General features: G+C 47.1%; 1 protein-coding gene across 2 annotated transcripts in view; it reads left to right on the top strand.

Moving 5' to 3' along the window:
* LOC134957546 (vitamin D3 hydroxylase-associated protein-like) overlaps nt 1-15900 on the top strand; it is a 179169-nt gene that overhangs the window by 35925 nt on the left and 127344 nt on the right. For both annotated transcript variants that reach the window (XM_063939525.1, XM_063939526.1), the window contains exons 7-10: nt 4293-4417; nt 4867-4992; nt 11415-11509; nt 12779-12878. In XM_063939525.1, the coding sequence (XP_063795595.1) occupies nt 4293-4417; nt 4867-4992; nt 11415-11509; nt 12779-12878 (446 nt within the window). The remainder of the gene's footprint in view (nt 1-4292; nt 4418-4866; nt 4993-11414; nt 11510-12778; nt 12879-15900) is intronic.

The following is a 15900-nucleotide window of genomic DNA, read 5'->3' as shown; positions in this document are numbered from 1 at the left end:
CTGCTGCTAATATAGACTGGTTGATAAAGAGATGTAGTAGTATGTATGTATAAAGAAGAAAGAAAAAAAAACCTCGGGTAGGTGGTATACAATTATGGACGGACTGCCGAGTGCCAACACAGAGGTAGCTACAGCCGTGAACTACCGTACTGTGTCTGCTGCGACTGGATGATAAATAATGATATAAAAAATATATATATATCACTACTGCAGCCGGACAGGTATATATTATATAATGACGGACCTGCTGGACACTGTCTGTCAGCAGAATGAGTTTTTTATAGAATAAAAAAAAAAACACCACACAAGTGAAGTCACACGACGAGTGTTTAACTTTTTCAGGCAATCACACAATATAGTATACTACTAACTATACTGGTGGTCAGTGTGGTCAGGTCACTGGTCAGTCACACTGGCAGTGGCACTCCTGCAGCAAAAGTGTGCACTGTTTAATTTTAATATAATATGTACTCCTGGCTCCTGCTATAACCTATAACTATTAACTGGCACTGCAGTGCTCCCCAGTCTCCCCCACAATTATAAGCTGTGTGAGCTGAGCACAGTCAGATATATATACATAGATGATGCAGCACACTGGGCTGAGCAGTGCACACAGATATGGTATGTGACTGAGTCACTGTGTGTATCGTTTTTTTCAGGCAGAGAACGGATATATTAAATAAAACTGCACTGTCTGGTGGTCACTGTGGTCAGTCACTAGTAAACTCTGCACTCTCTACACTTCTACAGTACTCCTAAGCTCCAGTAAATCAGGTCAATCTCTCTCTCTCTCTCTCTCTCTTCTAATCTAAATGGAGAGGACGCCAGCCACGTCCTCTCCCTATCAATCTCAATGCACGTGTGAAAATGGCGGCGACGCGCGGCTCCTTATATAGAATCCGAGTCTCGCGGGAATCCGACAGCGTCATGATGACGTTCGGGCGCGCTCGGGTTAACCGAGCAAGGCGGGAAGATCCGAGTCGCTCGGACCCGTGAAAAAAAACATGAAGTTCGTGCGGGTTCGGATTCAGAGAAACCGAACCCGCTCATCTCTAGTAAGCACAGTGCAGTACTGTATATTAGTGTAATGGGGTGTAAGTGCAGTGCAGTACTGTATATCAGTGTAATGGGGTGTATGTGTAGTGCAGTACTGTGTATCAGTGTAATGGGGTGTAAGAGCAGCACAGTACTGTATATCAGTGTAATGGGGTGTAAGAGCAGTGCAGTACTGTATATCAGTGTAATGGGGTGTAAGAGCAGCGCAGTACTGTATATCAGTGTAATGGGGTGTAAGAGCAGAGCAGTACTGTATATCAGTGTAATGGGGAGTAAGAACAGTGCAGTACTGTATATCAGTGTAATGGGGTCTAAGAGTAGTGCAGTACTGTATATCAGTGTAATGGCGTGTAAGAGCAGTGCAGTACTGTATATCAGTGTAATGCGGTGTAAGAATAGTGCAGTACTGTATATCAGTGTAATGGGGTGTAAGAGCAGTGTAGTACTGTATATCAGTGTAATGGGGTGTAAGAGTAGTGCAGTACTGTATATCAGTGTAATGGGGTCTAAGAGTAGTGCAGTACTGTATATCAGTGTAATGGGGTGTAAGAGCAGTGCAGTACTGTATATCAGTGTAATAAGGTGTAAGAGCAGTGCAGTACTGTATATCAGTGTAATGGGGTGTAAGCACAGTGCAGTACTGTGTACCAGTGTAATGGGGTGTAAGAGCAGTGCAGTGCTGTATTTCAGTGTAATGGGGTGTAAGAGCAGTGTAGTACTGTATATCAGTGTAATGGGGTGTAAGAGCAGTGCAGTACTGTATATCAGTGTAATGGGGTCTAAGAGCAGTGCAGTACTGTATATCAGTGTAATGGGGTGTATGTGTAGTGCAGTACTGTGTATCAGTGTAATGGGGTGTAAGAGCAGCGCAGTACTGTATGTCAGTGCAATGGGGTGTAAGAGCAGTGCAGTACTGTATATCAGTGTAATGGGGAGTAAGAACAGTGCTGTACTGTATATCAGTGTAATGGGGTGTAAGAGCAGTGCAGTACTGTATATCAGTGTAATGGGGTGTATGTGTAGTGCAGTACTGTGTATCAGTGTAATGGGGTGTAAGAGCAGTGCAGTACTGTATATCAGTGTAATGGGGTGTGAGCACAATTCAGTACTGTATATCTGTATAATGGGGTATAAGAGCAGAGCAGTACTGTATATCAGTGTAATAGGGTGTAAGAACAGTGCAGTACTGTATATCAGTGTAATTGGGTGTAAGAGCAGTGCAGTACTGTATATCAGTGTAATGGGGTGTAAGAGCAGTGCAGTACTGTATATCAGTGTAATAGGGTGTAAGAGCAGCGCAGTACTGTATATCAATGTAATAGGGTGTAAGAGCAGTGCAGTACTGTATATCAGTGTAATGGGGTGTAAGAGCAGTGCAGTACTGTATATCAGTGTAATGGGGTGTAAGAGCAGTGCAGTACTGTATTTCAGTGTAATGGGGTGTAAGAGCAGTGCAGTACTGTGTACCAGTGTAATGGGGTGTAAGAGCAGTGCAGTACTGTGTACCAGTGTAATTGGGTGTAAGAGCAGTGCAGTACTGTATATCAGTGTAATGGGGTGTAAGAGCAGTGCACTACTGTATATCAGTATAATGGGGTGTAAGAGCAGCGCAGTACTGTATATTAGTGTAACGGGTTATAAGAGCAGTGTAGTACTGTGTACCAGTGTAATGGGGTGTAAGAGCAGAGCAGTACTGTATATCAGTGTAATGGGGTGTAAGAGCAGTGCAGTACTGTATATCAGTGTAATGGGGTGTAAGAGCAGTGTAGTACTGTATATCAGTGTAATGGGGTGTAAGAGCAGCGCAGTACTGTATATCAGTGTAATGGGGTGTAAGAGCAGTGGAGTACTGTATATCAGTGTAATGGGGTGTAAGAGCAGTGCAGTACTGTATATCTGTGTAATGGGGTGTATGAGTAGTGCTGTACTGTATATCAGTGTAATGGGGTGTAAGAGCAGCGCAGTACTGTATATCAGTGTAATGGGGTGTAAGAGTAGTGCAGTACTGTATATCAGTGTAATGGGGTGTAAGAGCAGCACAGTACTGTATAACAGTGTAATGGGGTGTAAGAGCAGTGCAGTACTGTATACCAGTGTAATGGGGTGTAAGAGCAGCGCAGTACTATATATCTGTGTAATGGGGTGTAAGAGCAGTACAGTACTGTATATCAGTGTTATGGGGTGTAAGAGCAGTGTAGTACTGTATATCAGTGTAATAGGGTGTAAGAGCAGGGCAGTACTGTATATCAGTGTAATGGGGTGTATGAGTAGTGCAGTACTGTATATCAGTGTAATGGGGTGTAAGAGCAGCGCAGTACTGTATATCAGTGTAATGGGGTGTAAGAGCAGTGGAGTACTGTATATCAGTGTAAGAGCAGTGCAGTACTGTATATCAGTGTAATGGGGTGTATGAGTAGTGCAGTACTGTATATCATTGTAATGGGGTGTAAGAGCAGCACAGTACTGTATAACAGTGTAATGGGGTGTAAGAGCAGTGCAGTACTGTATACCAGTGTAATGGGGTGTAAGAGCAGCGCAGTACTATATATCTGTGTAATGGGGTGTAAGAGCAGTACCGTACTGTATATCAGTGTTATGGGGTGTAAGAGCAGTGTAGTACTGTATATCAGTGTAATGGGGTGTAAGAGCAGGGCAGTACTGTATATCAGTGTAATGGGGTGTAAGAGAAGTGTAGTACTGTATATCAGTGTAATGGGGTGTAAGAGCAGGGCAGTACTGTATATCAGTGTAATGGGGTGTAAGAGAAGTGTAGTACTGTATAACAGTGTAATGGGGTGTAAGAGCAGTGCAGTACTATATACCTGTGTAATGGGGTGTAAGAGCAGCGCAGTACTATATATCTGTGTAATGGGGTGTAAGAGCAGTACAGTACTGTATATCAGTGTTATGGGGTGTAAGAGCAGTGTAGTACTGTATATCAGTGTAATGGGGTGTAAGAGCAGGGCAGTACTGTATATCAGTGTAATGGGGTGTAAGAGAAGTGTAGTACTGTATATCAGTGTAATGGGGTGTAAGAGCAGTACAGTACAGTACTGTATATCAGTGTTATGGGGTTTAAGAGCAGTGTAGTACTGTATATCAGTGTAATGGGGTGTATGAGTAGTGCAGTACTGTGTACCAGTGACAAATGGTTGCACATTTATTTGGAGTGTCTTCTCAGTGTGACATTAGTGGGCTGTAAGATGTACACATTAACTGTTTGTCTATTATATCAGTGGCAACATGCAACGGACCTATGGCGAGAGATGTGGATGCTTTGGCTCTTTCCATGAAGGCTCTATTGTGTGATGAGATGTTTCGGCTAGACCCAAGTGTACCACCTATTTATTTCAATGAGAAGGTAATGAGACCTACACATATAATAAGTGTGGAGTGTATGGGAACTGGGTGGATGGGGGCACCCTTAACTCTGATATCCTCCTGGGAGTTGGAATATTTATATGGCTTTCCACAAATGACAAAAGACAATAATGAGGTTACTACAGAAACAGGAATAGATCTGTTGCGGTGATGGGAGCTCAGTACAGATATTATCAGCGGGATGTAAATGTCTGAGTTTGCCGGAGGCGCGGGTTCTCTGCCGAGCTTGGATGTTTTTTTTAAAGCTGCAGTCATTTACAAAGCGAAAACATGCATTGTAAATGACTGCCGCTTTAAAGAAACGTCAGCTGGCATCCCGCACATCCGGCAAACTTGGAAGCCATTACATTCCGCCACATATTTCGCTTTCCTGACATTTAGTGACCATCACTATGACCCACCGTCATCCCGCTGACCTTTGTTCTATAGATTTACTCCTCTACCAAACCTCTCCGTATTGGATACTATGAAGAAGACGGATATTTCAAACCAAACCCCGGCATGAGACGAGTTCTACTAGAAACCAAACATCTTCTAGAAGACGCTGGACACAAGGTGAGAGAAGCACACAGATGGGGTCATTTATAATACATGTCTACCTGTACGTAGAAGGGTGACATCTGTACCTGCAGCTTCCATAAATATGCCTTATAAAAGCTGCCACTCTCCTGTGTGAGAATGAGCAGCACTTAAAGTGCACATAGGGGGTCATTCAGATCTGATCGATGGGCTGCGTTTTTTGCAGTCCTGCAATCAGACAGTCGCCGCCTACAGGGCAGTGGGTTTTCACTGTGCAGGTGTGCGATCGCATGTGTAGCGGAGCGGCACAATATGATTTTGTGCAGTCTCTGCGCAGCCCAGGACTTACTCTTCCAGTGCGATGAGAGCAGATCCGGACCGGAGCTGACGTCAGACACCCTCCCTGAAAACATTTGATCCCGTCTGCATTTTCCGGATGCTCCCTGTAAACGGTCAGTTGCTACCGATAAACTGCCTCTTCCTGTCAATCTCCTTGCAATCGCCCGTGGGTATGGATTCTTCGCACCATACCGTCGCAGGGCGCCGATGCCCGTTGCAGCCGCGCAATGCGCCGGCGCAGTGCATGCGAGTTCAGATCTGATCGCAGCACCGCAGCGGTCAGATCTGAATGACCCCCATAGTCATAATCCCATTCTTTTCCCCTCATTTAGTAGAAATCTTTAATACAGTAGATGGGCAGTGAACTTATTTGTGCTCATTTATCTCAAAGACGTCAGTGTAGTTTGGAATACCCTTGAGATTCATTATTTCTGGCTTCTGAAAGTCTGGGTTGACAAAGAACTTTAAGACTGAAATTTTTACTGGACAAGTTGCTAGTTCTGCAGAACTCAATTGCAGAAGACAAAGCCAATACAGTGGTCATTAGAAATATGCCTTAATCTCAGGACTGGGCAAAGTATGAATATGTGGGGGGTTGAAGAATGGACCCCTGATACTTCATTATCACAAAGCCTCTCAGCAATTTGACTCCAGGATACCATATATCCCAAGGTGACCCTGGAGTGCTCCTCTCCACAAAAAAAGAGGTTGCAGTCAAGACCTGTAAAGTGAGTAACCCTTTTTGGGACAGCTGACCTCGAATTATGAAGAAACTTTTCAAATCTAATAGAAGTATCTGATGCAGGCTTTCATTTCACCTGATTAAGGAACAGAATGTGTGTGACTACATGCCTATGCACTGACAATAGAAGACTGAGGGGTTGAGTACATGTAACCAGTGGTTAGGAGATCGCCGTCACAATACCGACGGTGGGTTCCAAGCATTTGGATGCCTGGCGGCGGCGGGGTGGGGTGGTGGAGGGCAGCCCTTTGCGGGCTTGGTGGCAAGCGCAAGTTCTATTCCCACTCCATGAGTGTCATGGACATACACAAGTGGGAATAGTCCCTGTTGGCATGCCGACCGTCATGATAGTGAGGGTTTGGGATGTGGGTGCCAGTATTGTGACCGGTGGTCTCCATCCCCTTCTATCGATAGATAACTTTATAGCTTAGAGAGTCTGTGGTACGCTCCTTCAGTGGATACTATAGGGAGGACTGACTGCTATGTAAGACTCTTATAGACACTGTGACATTTACACAATGGGATGTGAGTTGGATGTAAAGATGTACTTTGAGAACCTCTATTAGAGTAAGGAGCCAGTTCATCAAATGTGGGCCAATTTGTACCTAGACTAACCCTACTGTGATGCAACAGGAACATTTTGTGGATCCTCCTTGGAAGCTCAGTGGAGAGGTGCAGACGCTATGCATTGCCCATGATTGGCCCAAACAGTCCGGATACATCAATGTAGACTCGATCAATCAACTTCTGTGCCTTTTCATCTAGACCTTCTCTAGTCACGTGAAATGTCTAGTTCTGAGCTCTCTCAAGGAGCATGGTTATCACTCCCAACGGGTGGTATTCATGTGACTGGCGGTCGGGAGACCGACGGTCACATGACCTCCACCAACATCCCGCCCCCTCACTATCTCGACGGTCGACATGCCGACCAACAGGGACTATTTCCACTTGTGGGTGTCGTCGCCACCGAGCCCGCAAGGAGCTTGTTGCACTCGCCCCCCCCCCCCCCCCCCCGGGATCCTGCCGTCGGTATGCTGCCGGGATCCCACCGTCAATATGCTGACCGGCGGTCTCACCCGCTCCCAACACCAGCTGGCACAATCTATCTATTGTTTCAGTCAGGCATTTCTCAGAGCTGGCAAATCTTTGGAGCCCTTTTATCAAAGAGTTTTAGCTATTTAAAACTTGTTGCATATGATAAATGGTGTTCCAGCCAATCGGCTCCTGTCATGTGTTTGAAAAACATGAGTTTAAATAGCTAATACTCGTTGATAAATGGGCCCTTTGTATGGTATTCTCTAACATTGGATTTCTAGCAAGCAGACTCATAGTTTGTTCTTAACTAGCGACATAGAGCCTAATTCAGACCTGATCGCTGTTGTGCGAATTTGCACAGTGGATGATTATTGATCGTCTGCGCAGGCGCGAGGCCAAACTGCAAAAAAAAACCAGCTACTTTTTTGATCGCTAGGCGTACGCAAGTTGATTGACAGGAAGAGGACATTTGTGGGTGGTAACTGCCCGTTTTCTGGGAGTGTCAGGAAAAACGCAGACGTTCCCAACCGTTTTCAGGGAAGGTGTGTGACGTCAGCTCCGGCCCCGAACAGCCAGTTTCTATCGCACTGTAGGAGTAGGTCCTGGGATACGCACAGACTGGAAAAAAACATTAGATGGTGAGTGAGTTGCAAATGGATTTGCAGCTGGCCAGCGTATGGAAAGCTTTTCGCATGGCGTACACAGACGGGGCAGTTATTCACTCTGTCTGGGCGGCGACTATCTGAACGCAAACCTCGGCAAATTCACAGAAGAGTGATCAGGTCCATAGTATGTCCGTAGATAATTACGGCAGTCTGGTATTCTATGGTTGGATGTTCTTGTGTCATGGGCAATCGGTGGAACAGATTTTCAGAGCCTGATTTGCCTGATAATTCCCACATACCATTGCTAGACTTTAAAATTGCCCATTTGCCATCTCTAAAGAAGCTGCTTTGGTAGGAAGATACTATAGATCAGCGGTGGCCAACCCGCGGCTCTAGAGCCGCATGCGGCTCTTTCATCCGCCACATGCGGCTCGGCCGGCTCTTGGCCACCGATGCCCGGCACATACAGTTGTCTCCAGCGGCGGTGTCACGCTTCAATTCAGCGCCGGTCCGCGAGCCAATCAGAGCTTTGATTGGCTCACGGACCAGCGCCTAATTGAAGAGCGACACCGCCGCCGGAGAGTGAGGGGCAGGAGAGGCGCTCTCCTCCCCTCACAGACAGCAGCAGCGCTGTGAGCAGCACGGGAGAAGGGAGGGAGGGGGAGGGTCATGTATATCTGGCACTGGGGCATTGCTGGCACTGTGGGGACATGTATACCTGGCACTGCGGTCATAGCTGGCACTGGGGGGACATGTATATCAGGCACTGGGGGGGCATATCTGGCACTTTGGGGACACTAGCATTGGGGGCATAGCTGGCACTGTGGGGACATGTATATCTGGCACTGGGGGCATAGCTGGCACTGTGGGGACATGTATATCTGGCTCTTGGCAGAACTGGCACTGTGTGGGGACATGTGTATCTGGCACTAGGGGCATATCTGGCACTGTGGTGGCATATCTGGCACTGTGGGGACATGTGTTTCTGGCACGGGAGCATTGCTGCCACTGTGGGGACATGTATACCTGGCACTGGGGTCATAGCTGGCACTGGGGGGACAAGTATATCTGGCACTGGGGGGGCATATCTGGCACTGTGGTGACACTGGCGTTGGAGGCATAGCTGGCACTGTGGGGACATATATATCTGGCACTGGGCGGACATATATATCTGGCACTGGTGGAGCATATCTGGCACTGTGGGGTCACTGGCATTGGGGGCATAGCTGGCACTGTGGGGACATATATATATGGCACTAGTGGCATAGCTGGCACTGTGGGGGCATATTTATCTGGCACCGGGGGCATATCTGGCACTGTGGGGACATGTATATCTGGCACTGGGGGCATAGCTGGCACTGTGGGGTCAAGTATATCTGGCACTGGGGGCATAGCTGGCACTAGGGGGACATGTATATCTGGCATTGGGGGGACATGTATATCTCGCACTGGGGGCATATCTGGAACTGTGGGGACATATATATCCGGCACTAGGGGCATACCTGGCACTGTGGGGACATATATATCTGGCACTGTGGGGACATGTATATCTGCACTGGGGGCATAGCTGGCACTGGGGGATATGTATATCTGGCACTGGGCAGAGCTGGCACTGTGTGGGGACATGTATATCTGGCACTAGGGGCATAGCTGGCACTAGGGGCATAGCTGGCACTGTGGTGGCATATCTGGCACTGTGGGGACATGTGTATCTGGCACTGTGAGCATATATGTATCTGGCACTGTGAGCATATATGTATCTGGCACTGGGGGCATCTGTGTACTTGGCACTGTGGGGCATATGTGTATCTGGTACTGTGGGGCATATATGTATCTGGCACTGTGGGGCATATATGTATCTGGCACTGTGGGGACATGTGTATCTGGCACTGTGAGCATATATGTATCTGGCACTGTGAGCATATATGTATCTGGCACTGGGGGCATCTGTGTACTTGGCACTGTGGGGCATATATGTATCTGGCACTGTGGGGCATATATGTATCTGGTACTGTGGGGACATGTGTATCTGGCACTGTGAGCATATATGTATCTGGCACTGTGGGGCATATATGTATCTGGCACTGTGGGGACATGTGTATCTGGCACTGTGTGCATATATGTATCTGGCACTGTGAGCATATATGTATCTGGCACTGGGGGCATCTGTGTACTTGGCACTGTGGGGCATATGTGTATCTGGTACTGTGGGGCATATATGTATCTGGCACTGTGGGGCATATATGTATCTGGTACTGTGGAGACATGTGTATCTGGCACTGTGGGGACATGTGTATGTGGCACTGTGGGGACAGATGTATCTGGCAGTGTGGAGGCACCCATTTTTTGGCATTTTTATATATATGTGGCACTGTACTGGGGCATTATATGTATTTGGTACTGTATAACATGACTAAAAACGGAGTTATGACACAAGCTCATACTCCTACAAACATCATACCGAAAGGTGTGCGCACAAAATGGGGTGTGGCTTTGTGAAAACTAGGCCATGCCCACATTTTTGCGCGCGCATGATACTGGCTCTTGCCCTTGACTACATATCTTTTCTGGCTCTTTGCCTGTGACTGGTTGGCCACCCCTGCTATAGATGTTTATTCCTAGGCATTCCCGTCTTCCAATTGATGGGGGCTTTGAGACATCAATTGTCTGCGCTCCCTACTGAAGAAGGAGAAAAGGGGTTTTGTACTGTTGAACTTCTTTATACTAGCAGGACAGACCAATTCACCCTGCAATATGTTATCCTTGTTCTTTTCTTCTTCTTTACTTCTGTCCTTTCTGAGCTAGATGCGAATTGAGACATTGTCAGGTAAGTGGGAAGGTGTGGCGCCAAGAGAAGGGAGAGGTTGGTTGCTTGGAGCAGGTACTCTTTACCAGGGCCTGGGCCTGTTAGAGGGGTCGGTGGGAGCATGGCCCTCCTCTCCCCCCCTTCCCCCCTTTCCCTTGCAGAGACCCGCACTTTGGGCAGGGAGAGAGAGAGAACGGACTGCTGCTGCAGCCGCCTCTCTCCTTAGCTGCTCAGTGCTGTGTGCTGGGTTGGGGAGAGAGGCCGCTGCAGCAGCAGTCAGTGCTCTCTCTCCCTGTATGGGGGAGCGATCACACCCGCACATCCTGCCATGCCCGCCGCTGCCCACCTGATCAGGCACCAGCGCCCCCTGTGCGGCATGCAACCACTTCACGGCTGCACGTAATACATAGCTTTTTTATATTTTGTAAGGAGGGGGTCTGGACACACTTCAGCCCATTGACCATGCCCATTTCCCTGTACCGGGGCCCGGCAGAGCGGTCAGTGTCCCTGAGTAGAAGAGGAGTCTGGGGTTAAACATAACCCAATAGCCTTGGAGTAAGGGATTGGGGGACATTTACTAAGCAGTGATGAGAGCGGAGAAGTGAGCCAGTGGAGAAGTGGCCCCATCAACCAATCAGCAGCTCTGTATCATTTTATAGTATGCAAATTATAGATGTTACTACAGTGCTGATTGGTTGCCATGGGCAACTTCTCCACTGGCTCACTTCTCCGGTCTTATCACTGCTTAGTAAATGTCCCCCTAAATGTCCAAAAATCCTCTTGCATTCATCCCCCTCCACACAATTTCACCATTTCCTCTTCAATTATAAACTTACAACATACAGTAATAAGAGTCTACCAGTCCCCGGGTAGAATTCGTTCATACACTGTATTATAAAAATGACATTAATATAATCTGTTTTAATTTCAGCTGATCCCGTTCAAGCCTCCACGAGTGGATTATGCATATGAGGTGTTCTGGAAGGCGATACTTGGAGATAAAGGGGAAACCGCAGCAAATAAATTGTAAGAGGAATTCTACAAACAATAGCATGAAATAAAATGCCTCTGCACATGTACGGGGTCATTCCGAGTTGATCGTAGCTGTGCTAAATTTAGCACAGCTACGATCATGAACTCAGACATGCGGGTGACGCCCAGCACAGGGCTATCCCGCCCCGCATGTCAGTGCTGGCTTCCCCGCAGAAGTGCAAAGGCATCGCACAGCGGCGATGCCGTTGCACTTCAAGAGTAGCTCCCGGCCAGCACAGCTTTAGCGAGCTGGCCGGGAGCTACTCTTCGCTCCCTGGCCCGAAAAAGCTACGTGTGATGTCACGCAGCCGCTGAGGGACACTACCCGCACGGTCCGGCCACACCTGCGTTGGCCGGACTGCGTCCACGAAACGGCAGCAAAACGCCACCGTTTCGCCCCCCCCCCCGTCCATCGACCGCCTCTGCCTGTCAATCAGGCAGAGGCGATCGTAGCGCAGCGACGGGCGGCCATGCGCCAGCGCACTGCGGCGCTGGCGCATGCACAGTTCTGACCCGAACGCTACGCTGCGAAAAACTGCAGCGTGCGATCGGGTCAGAATGACCCCCCATAGTACACAGAACACTGGCACATCCAGTATCCGCTTATGAGTGTGTGCATAAACAGGGCCACTGAAAATGCCACAGGCTGGGTACTTTGAAGGGCACATGGCCAAATCTGGGGAAGAAGTTGCCACACCCCTAACAAATTTTGTTAAGAATTGCTTTTCCCACTACGTGACCACACAGAGGGCGCCGGTAGTGGCAGTTATACCAATGGACATTTGTCCCCCTTAGCAGCTCATTCAGACCAGGCAAGGACCCTCCAGCAAGCTTGGGCCCTGGTAGTTATTGCCCGCTTCCTCCTATCTCGGCACCACTGTGTGTATTGTATATGACACCTATGACCACTTGCGTTTAGAGAACTGGGGTGGGGAGAGTATGGGAACTCTAATGCAGATCACATATAATAAAAGTAAGTTTGCATAATTGAGCATCCCTTGCACTACGTAACTACTTTTGATTGGCTGATGGAAATGGACAGGTCTCTTGCAAGGTATTTGGTTGAAATGTGTTGGTGGAGGACTTTTGGTATACTTATCCATCTGGACATCTATTGGACTGGTGTTGTGTTCCCATCTGACTGTACGTCACTAATGGGCCAGCATTTTATTGGGAGGGTATGTAGTTATGTGACGGGCGTTAGTGACTATAAATACAGGAACCACTTTATATGACGCCCTTATTTTTTTTTGTTCCTATTAGTAAGAACAACATCATAGACCCCAACCTGGAGGAAACCGCTCGTCTCTGTTTCATGCCCAATGTGGTGAAGAGGATCCTGTCCTACATCCTCTGGCCAATAGTAAGTAGATGTGGGGGGATAATACAAAAGCCATTTGTTTAGCAAGTCTATGAATTTAATAGCAGGGACATTTTCCATTACAAAAATAACAAATTAACAACTTTGTTTTAAATCACCCTAAAGGTGCGTACACACACTGGACGATATATAGCTGGTCCATCGGCCAGTGTGTATCAATGATATGTCCGTGAATGCCGTAGTTCACAGACATATCGCGTCGTCCCTGCAGCACACACGATGACCAATATATGTACAGAAATATTGGTGCATCGGTCTGTGTGTACAGGCGGTCAGCCGACCCCGCCACCGTACCCTTTCTGCCCAAGCCGGCGGTAACTGGCAGCTCAACTGGGCGGGCGCATGTAAAATGTCTACCCGGTTTGTGATGTCAGTCACAACGGATCGGGCATTGGTGGTCATTCCGAGTTGTTCGCTCGCTAGCAGTTTTTAGCAGCCGTGCAAACGCTATGCCGCCGCCCACTGGGAGTGTATTTTAGCTTCGCAGAAGTGCGAACGAAAGGATCGCAGAGCGGCTACAAAAAAATGTTGTGCAGTTTCAGAGTAGCTTCAGACCTACTCAGCGCTTGTGATCACTTCAGACTGTTTATTTATTATTTATTTATTAACAGTTTCTTATATAGCGCAGCATATTCCGTTGCGCTTTACAATTAGAACAACAGTAATAAAACAAAATTTGGTAAAAACAGACAGACATAGAGGTAGGAAGGCCCTGCTCGCAAGCTTACAATCTATAGGGAAATAGGCATAGATAGATACACAAGGATAGATGCTACCTATTGCATAATGGTCCACCAGATTGCTAGGTTATTAATGGGTTGTATGATGATACCCCACAAAGTTATCCAAGTGTCAGGAGGGTGTGAGACTAAAGAAAGACAAGATATGTGATGTTATGAATACTCTACAGAGGATGTAATTAGATAGGGAAGCACTGAAGGTTATGTGGGTGGGTCTGGAATTTGATAGGCTTGTCTGAAGAGGTGAGTTTTCAGGGAACATTTAAAGGTTTGGAGACTAGAGGCGAGTCTTACTGTGCGTGGGAGGGCATTCCACAGAGTGGGTGAAGCCTGGATAAAGTCCTGTAATTTTGAGTGTGAACAAGTAATGCGTGTGGATGAGAGACGTAGATCTTGTGCAGAGCGGAGAGGTCGGGTAGGGAGATATTTTGTTCCTATTTAGACTGTTCAGTTCCTGTTCTGACGTCACAAACACGCCCTGCGTTCGCCCAGCCACGCCTGCATTTTTCCTGGCACGCCTGCGTTTTTCCGAACACTCCCTGAAAACGGACAGTTGACACCCAGAAACGCCCTCTTCCTGTCAATCACTCTGCGGCCAGCAGTGCAACTGAAAAGCTTCGCTAGACCTTGTGTGAAACTACATCGTTCGTTGTAATAGTACGCCACGGGTGCGCATTGCGCCGCATGCGCAGAAGTGCTGATTTTTTGCCTCATCGCTGCACAGCAAACAAATGCAGCTAGCGATCAACTCGGAATGACCACCATTGTGTTTGCACAACACACTGCCCAATCAGACTATAGATATATCTGCAGATCCATTGATCTGCAGATCTATCTATCAGTGTATATACTCAGCATTACATTCATAACAGATGTTTTCTAAGAAAACAACAATACTAATAAATAATAATAATAACAACAACCATTAAATTATAGTATAATTTTGATACAAAAAAATTACGACACCACTTTACTCTCAAAAGAATGTAATGGTCCCACAGAATCTCCTACAAAATGTACTATGTGTTTTTGTTTTTCATTCCTTAGTGTGTGTGTGTGGGTTTTTTTTTTTTTTTTATATCAAATTATAAACTGTAAAATAAATCCAGACTGCCACACTCCCATTCCCCAGCAGCACAGAGTATATCAGGAGATGGGTGGTGTGTTAGTGAGGAAAGGACAGGTTGTTATAGGGCTTATGATATTATGTGAGAAGGGTAATAGAGGCGGCAAGTTATATTGGGGTAGGAGTAGGGCCCGCAGTAGCACATGCTGTAGTACTATATCAGGAGATGAGGGATGTATTAGTGAGGACAAGGCTGCATGTGACAGGAGCAATGACATGATGTGTTGAGGGGAATGGAGGCTGCAGGAGCCACAGACTGAAAGTCATATATTGGAAGGAGCAGGGTCACCCAGCATTACAGAGTATATCAGGAGATGAGTGATATGTTAGTGAGGACAGAGCTGTGTGTGACAGGGACAGCAACAAGATGTGAGGTGGGGTATGGAGACAGCAGGAAGCCACAGACTGAGACAAGTTCGTAGCTACCATAGGTGCAGGGAGTGCAGCAGTTATGGGGCCCAGAGCTGAGAGGGGCCCACCATCCCTGTCAAAGTTATAAACATCCTAGTGATATTTGGTGGACCCCCTTTATTCAAGTAAACCTTAGATACCTCTTATACCAGTAAATAAAGACACGGAGACTTGATTTTGGCAGAAAAATTGCTAGCTATTTATTTGACCCTAACCATAGCAAAACCTGTAATTGGAAAAAAGTTTGTTAAGATGCCGAATCAGCCGGCATAATGGTGGCAGAAAAAAGAACGGCTCTATTAAACTATTGGTAAACTTAAAATGGTAAACTGACCGAACCGTCCAGCACCCTATCAAAATCGGTAATAGGTGTCAACACAACCCCCACAGTGACTTCCCACCGCTCCTGGGTGCCCTGCCGCTGCCTCCCGGATGGGTGGTCGAGCGGCCATTAAGTCGATGGAGGTGAGTGCACCTAAACCATATAGCACTGAAACTTACTACCTATAAAAAACCATACAACTAACAAACTGCCGTTCTTTTCCGCCGATAAATAGCCAACGAATAAACCCAGCCAGACAATTAGACGCCAATGCACTCCGTGTCCAAAACACAACCTCTACCCATAGGGCGGGAGGGCGGGAAGACAAATCACTAGCAAAGAGACCCAAAATGGCCACTTCTGGCCTATATATATCCTAACCCTCCCCTTTTCCTAAGGGCTGTA

Source organism: Pseudophryne corroboree, chromosome 9, assembly GCF_028390025.1.
Source record: "Pseudophryne corroboree isolate aPseCor3 chromosome 9, aPseCor3.hap2, whole genome shotgun sequence".
In the NCBI taxonomy this organism is placed as follows: Eukaryota; Metazoa; Chordata; class Amphibia; order Anura; family Myobatrachidae; genus Pseudophryne; species Pseudophryne corroboree.
Note: the sequence above shows the minus strand (reverse complement) of the source record. Positions and strands in the feature narration are given on the sequence as shown.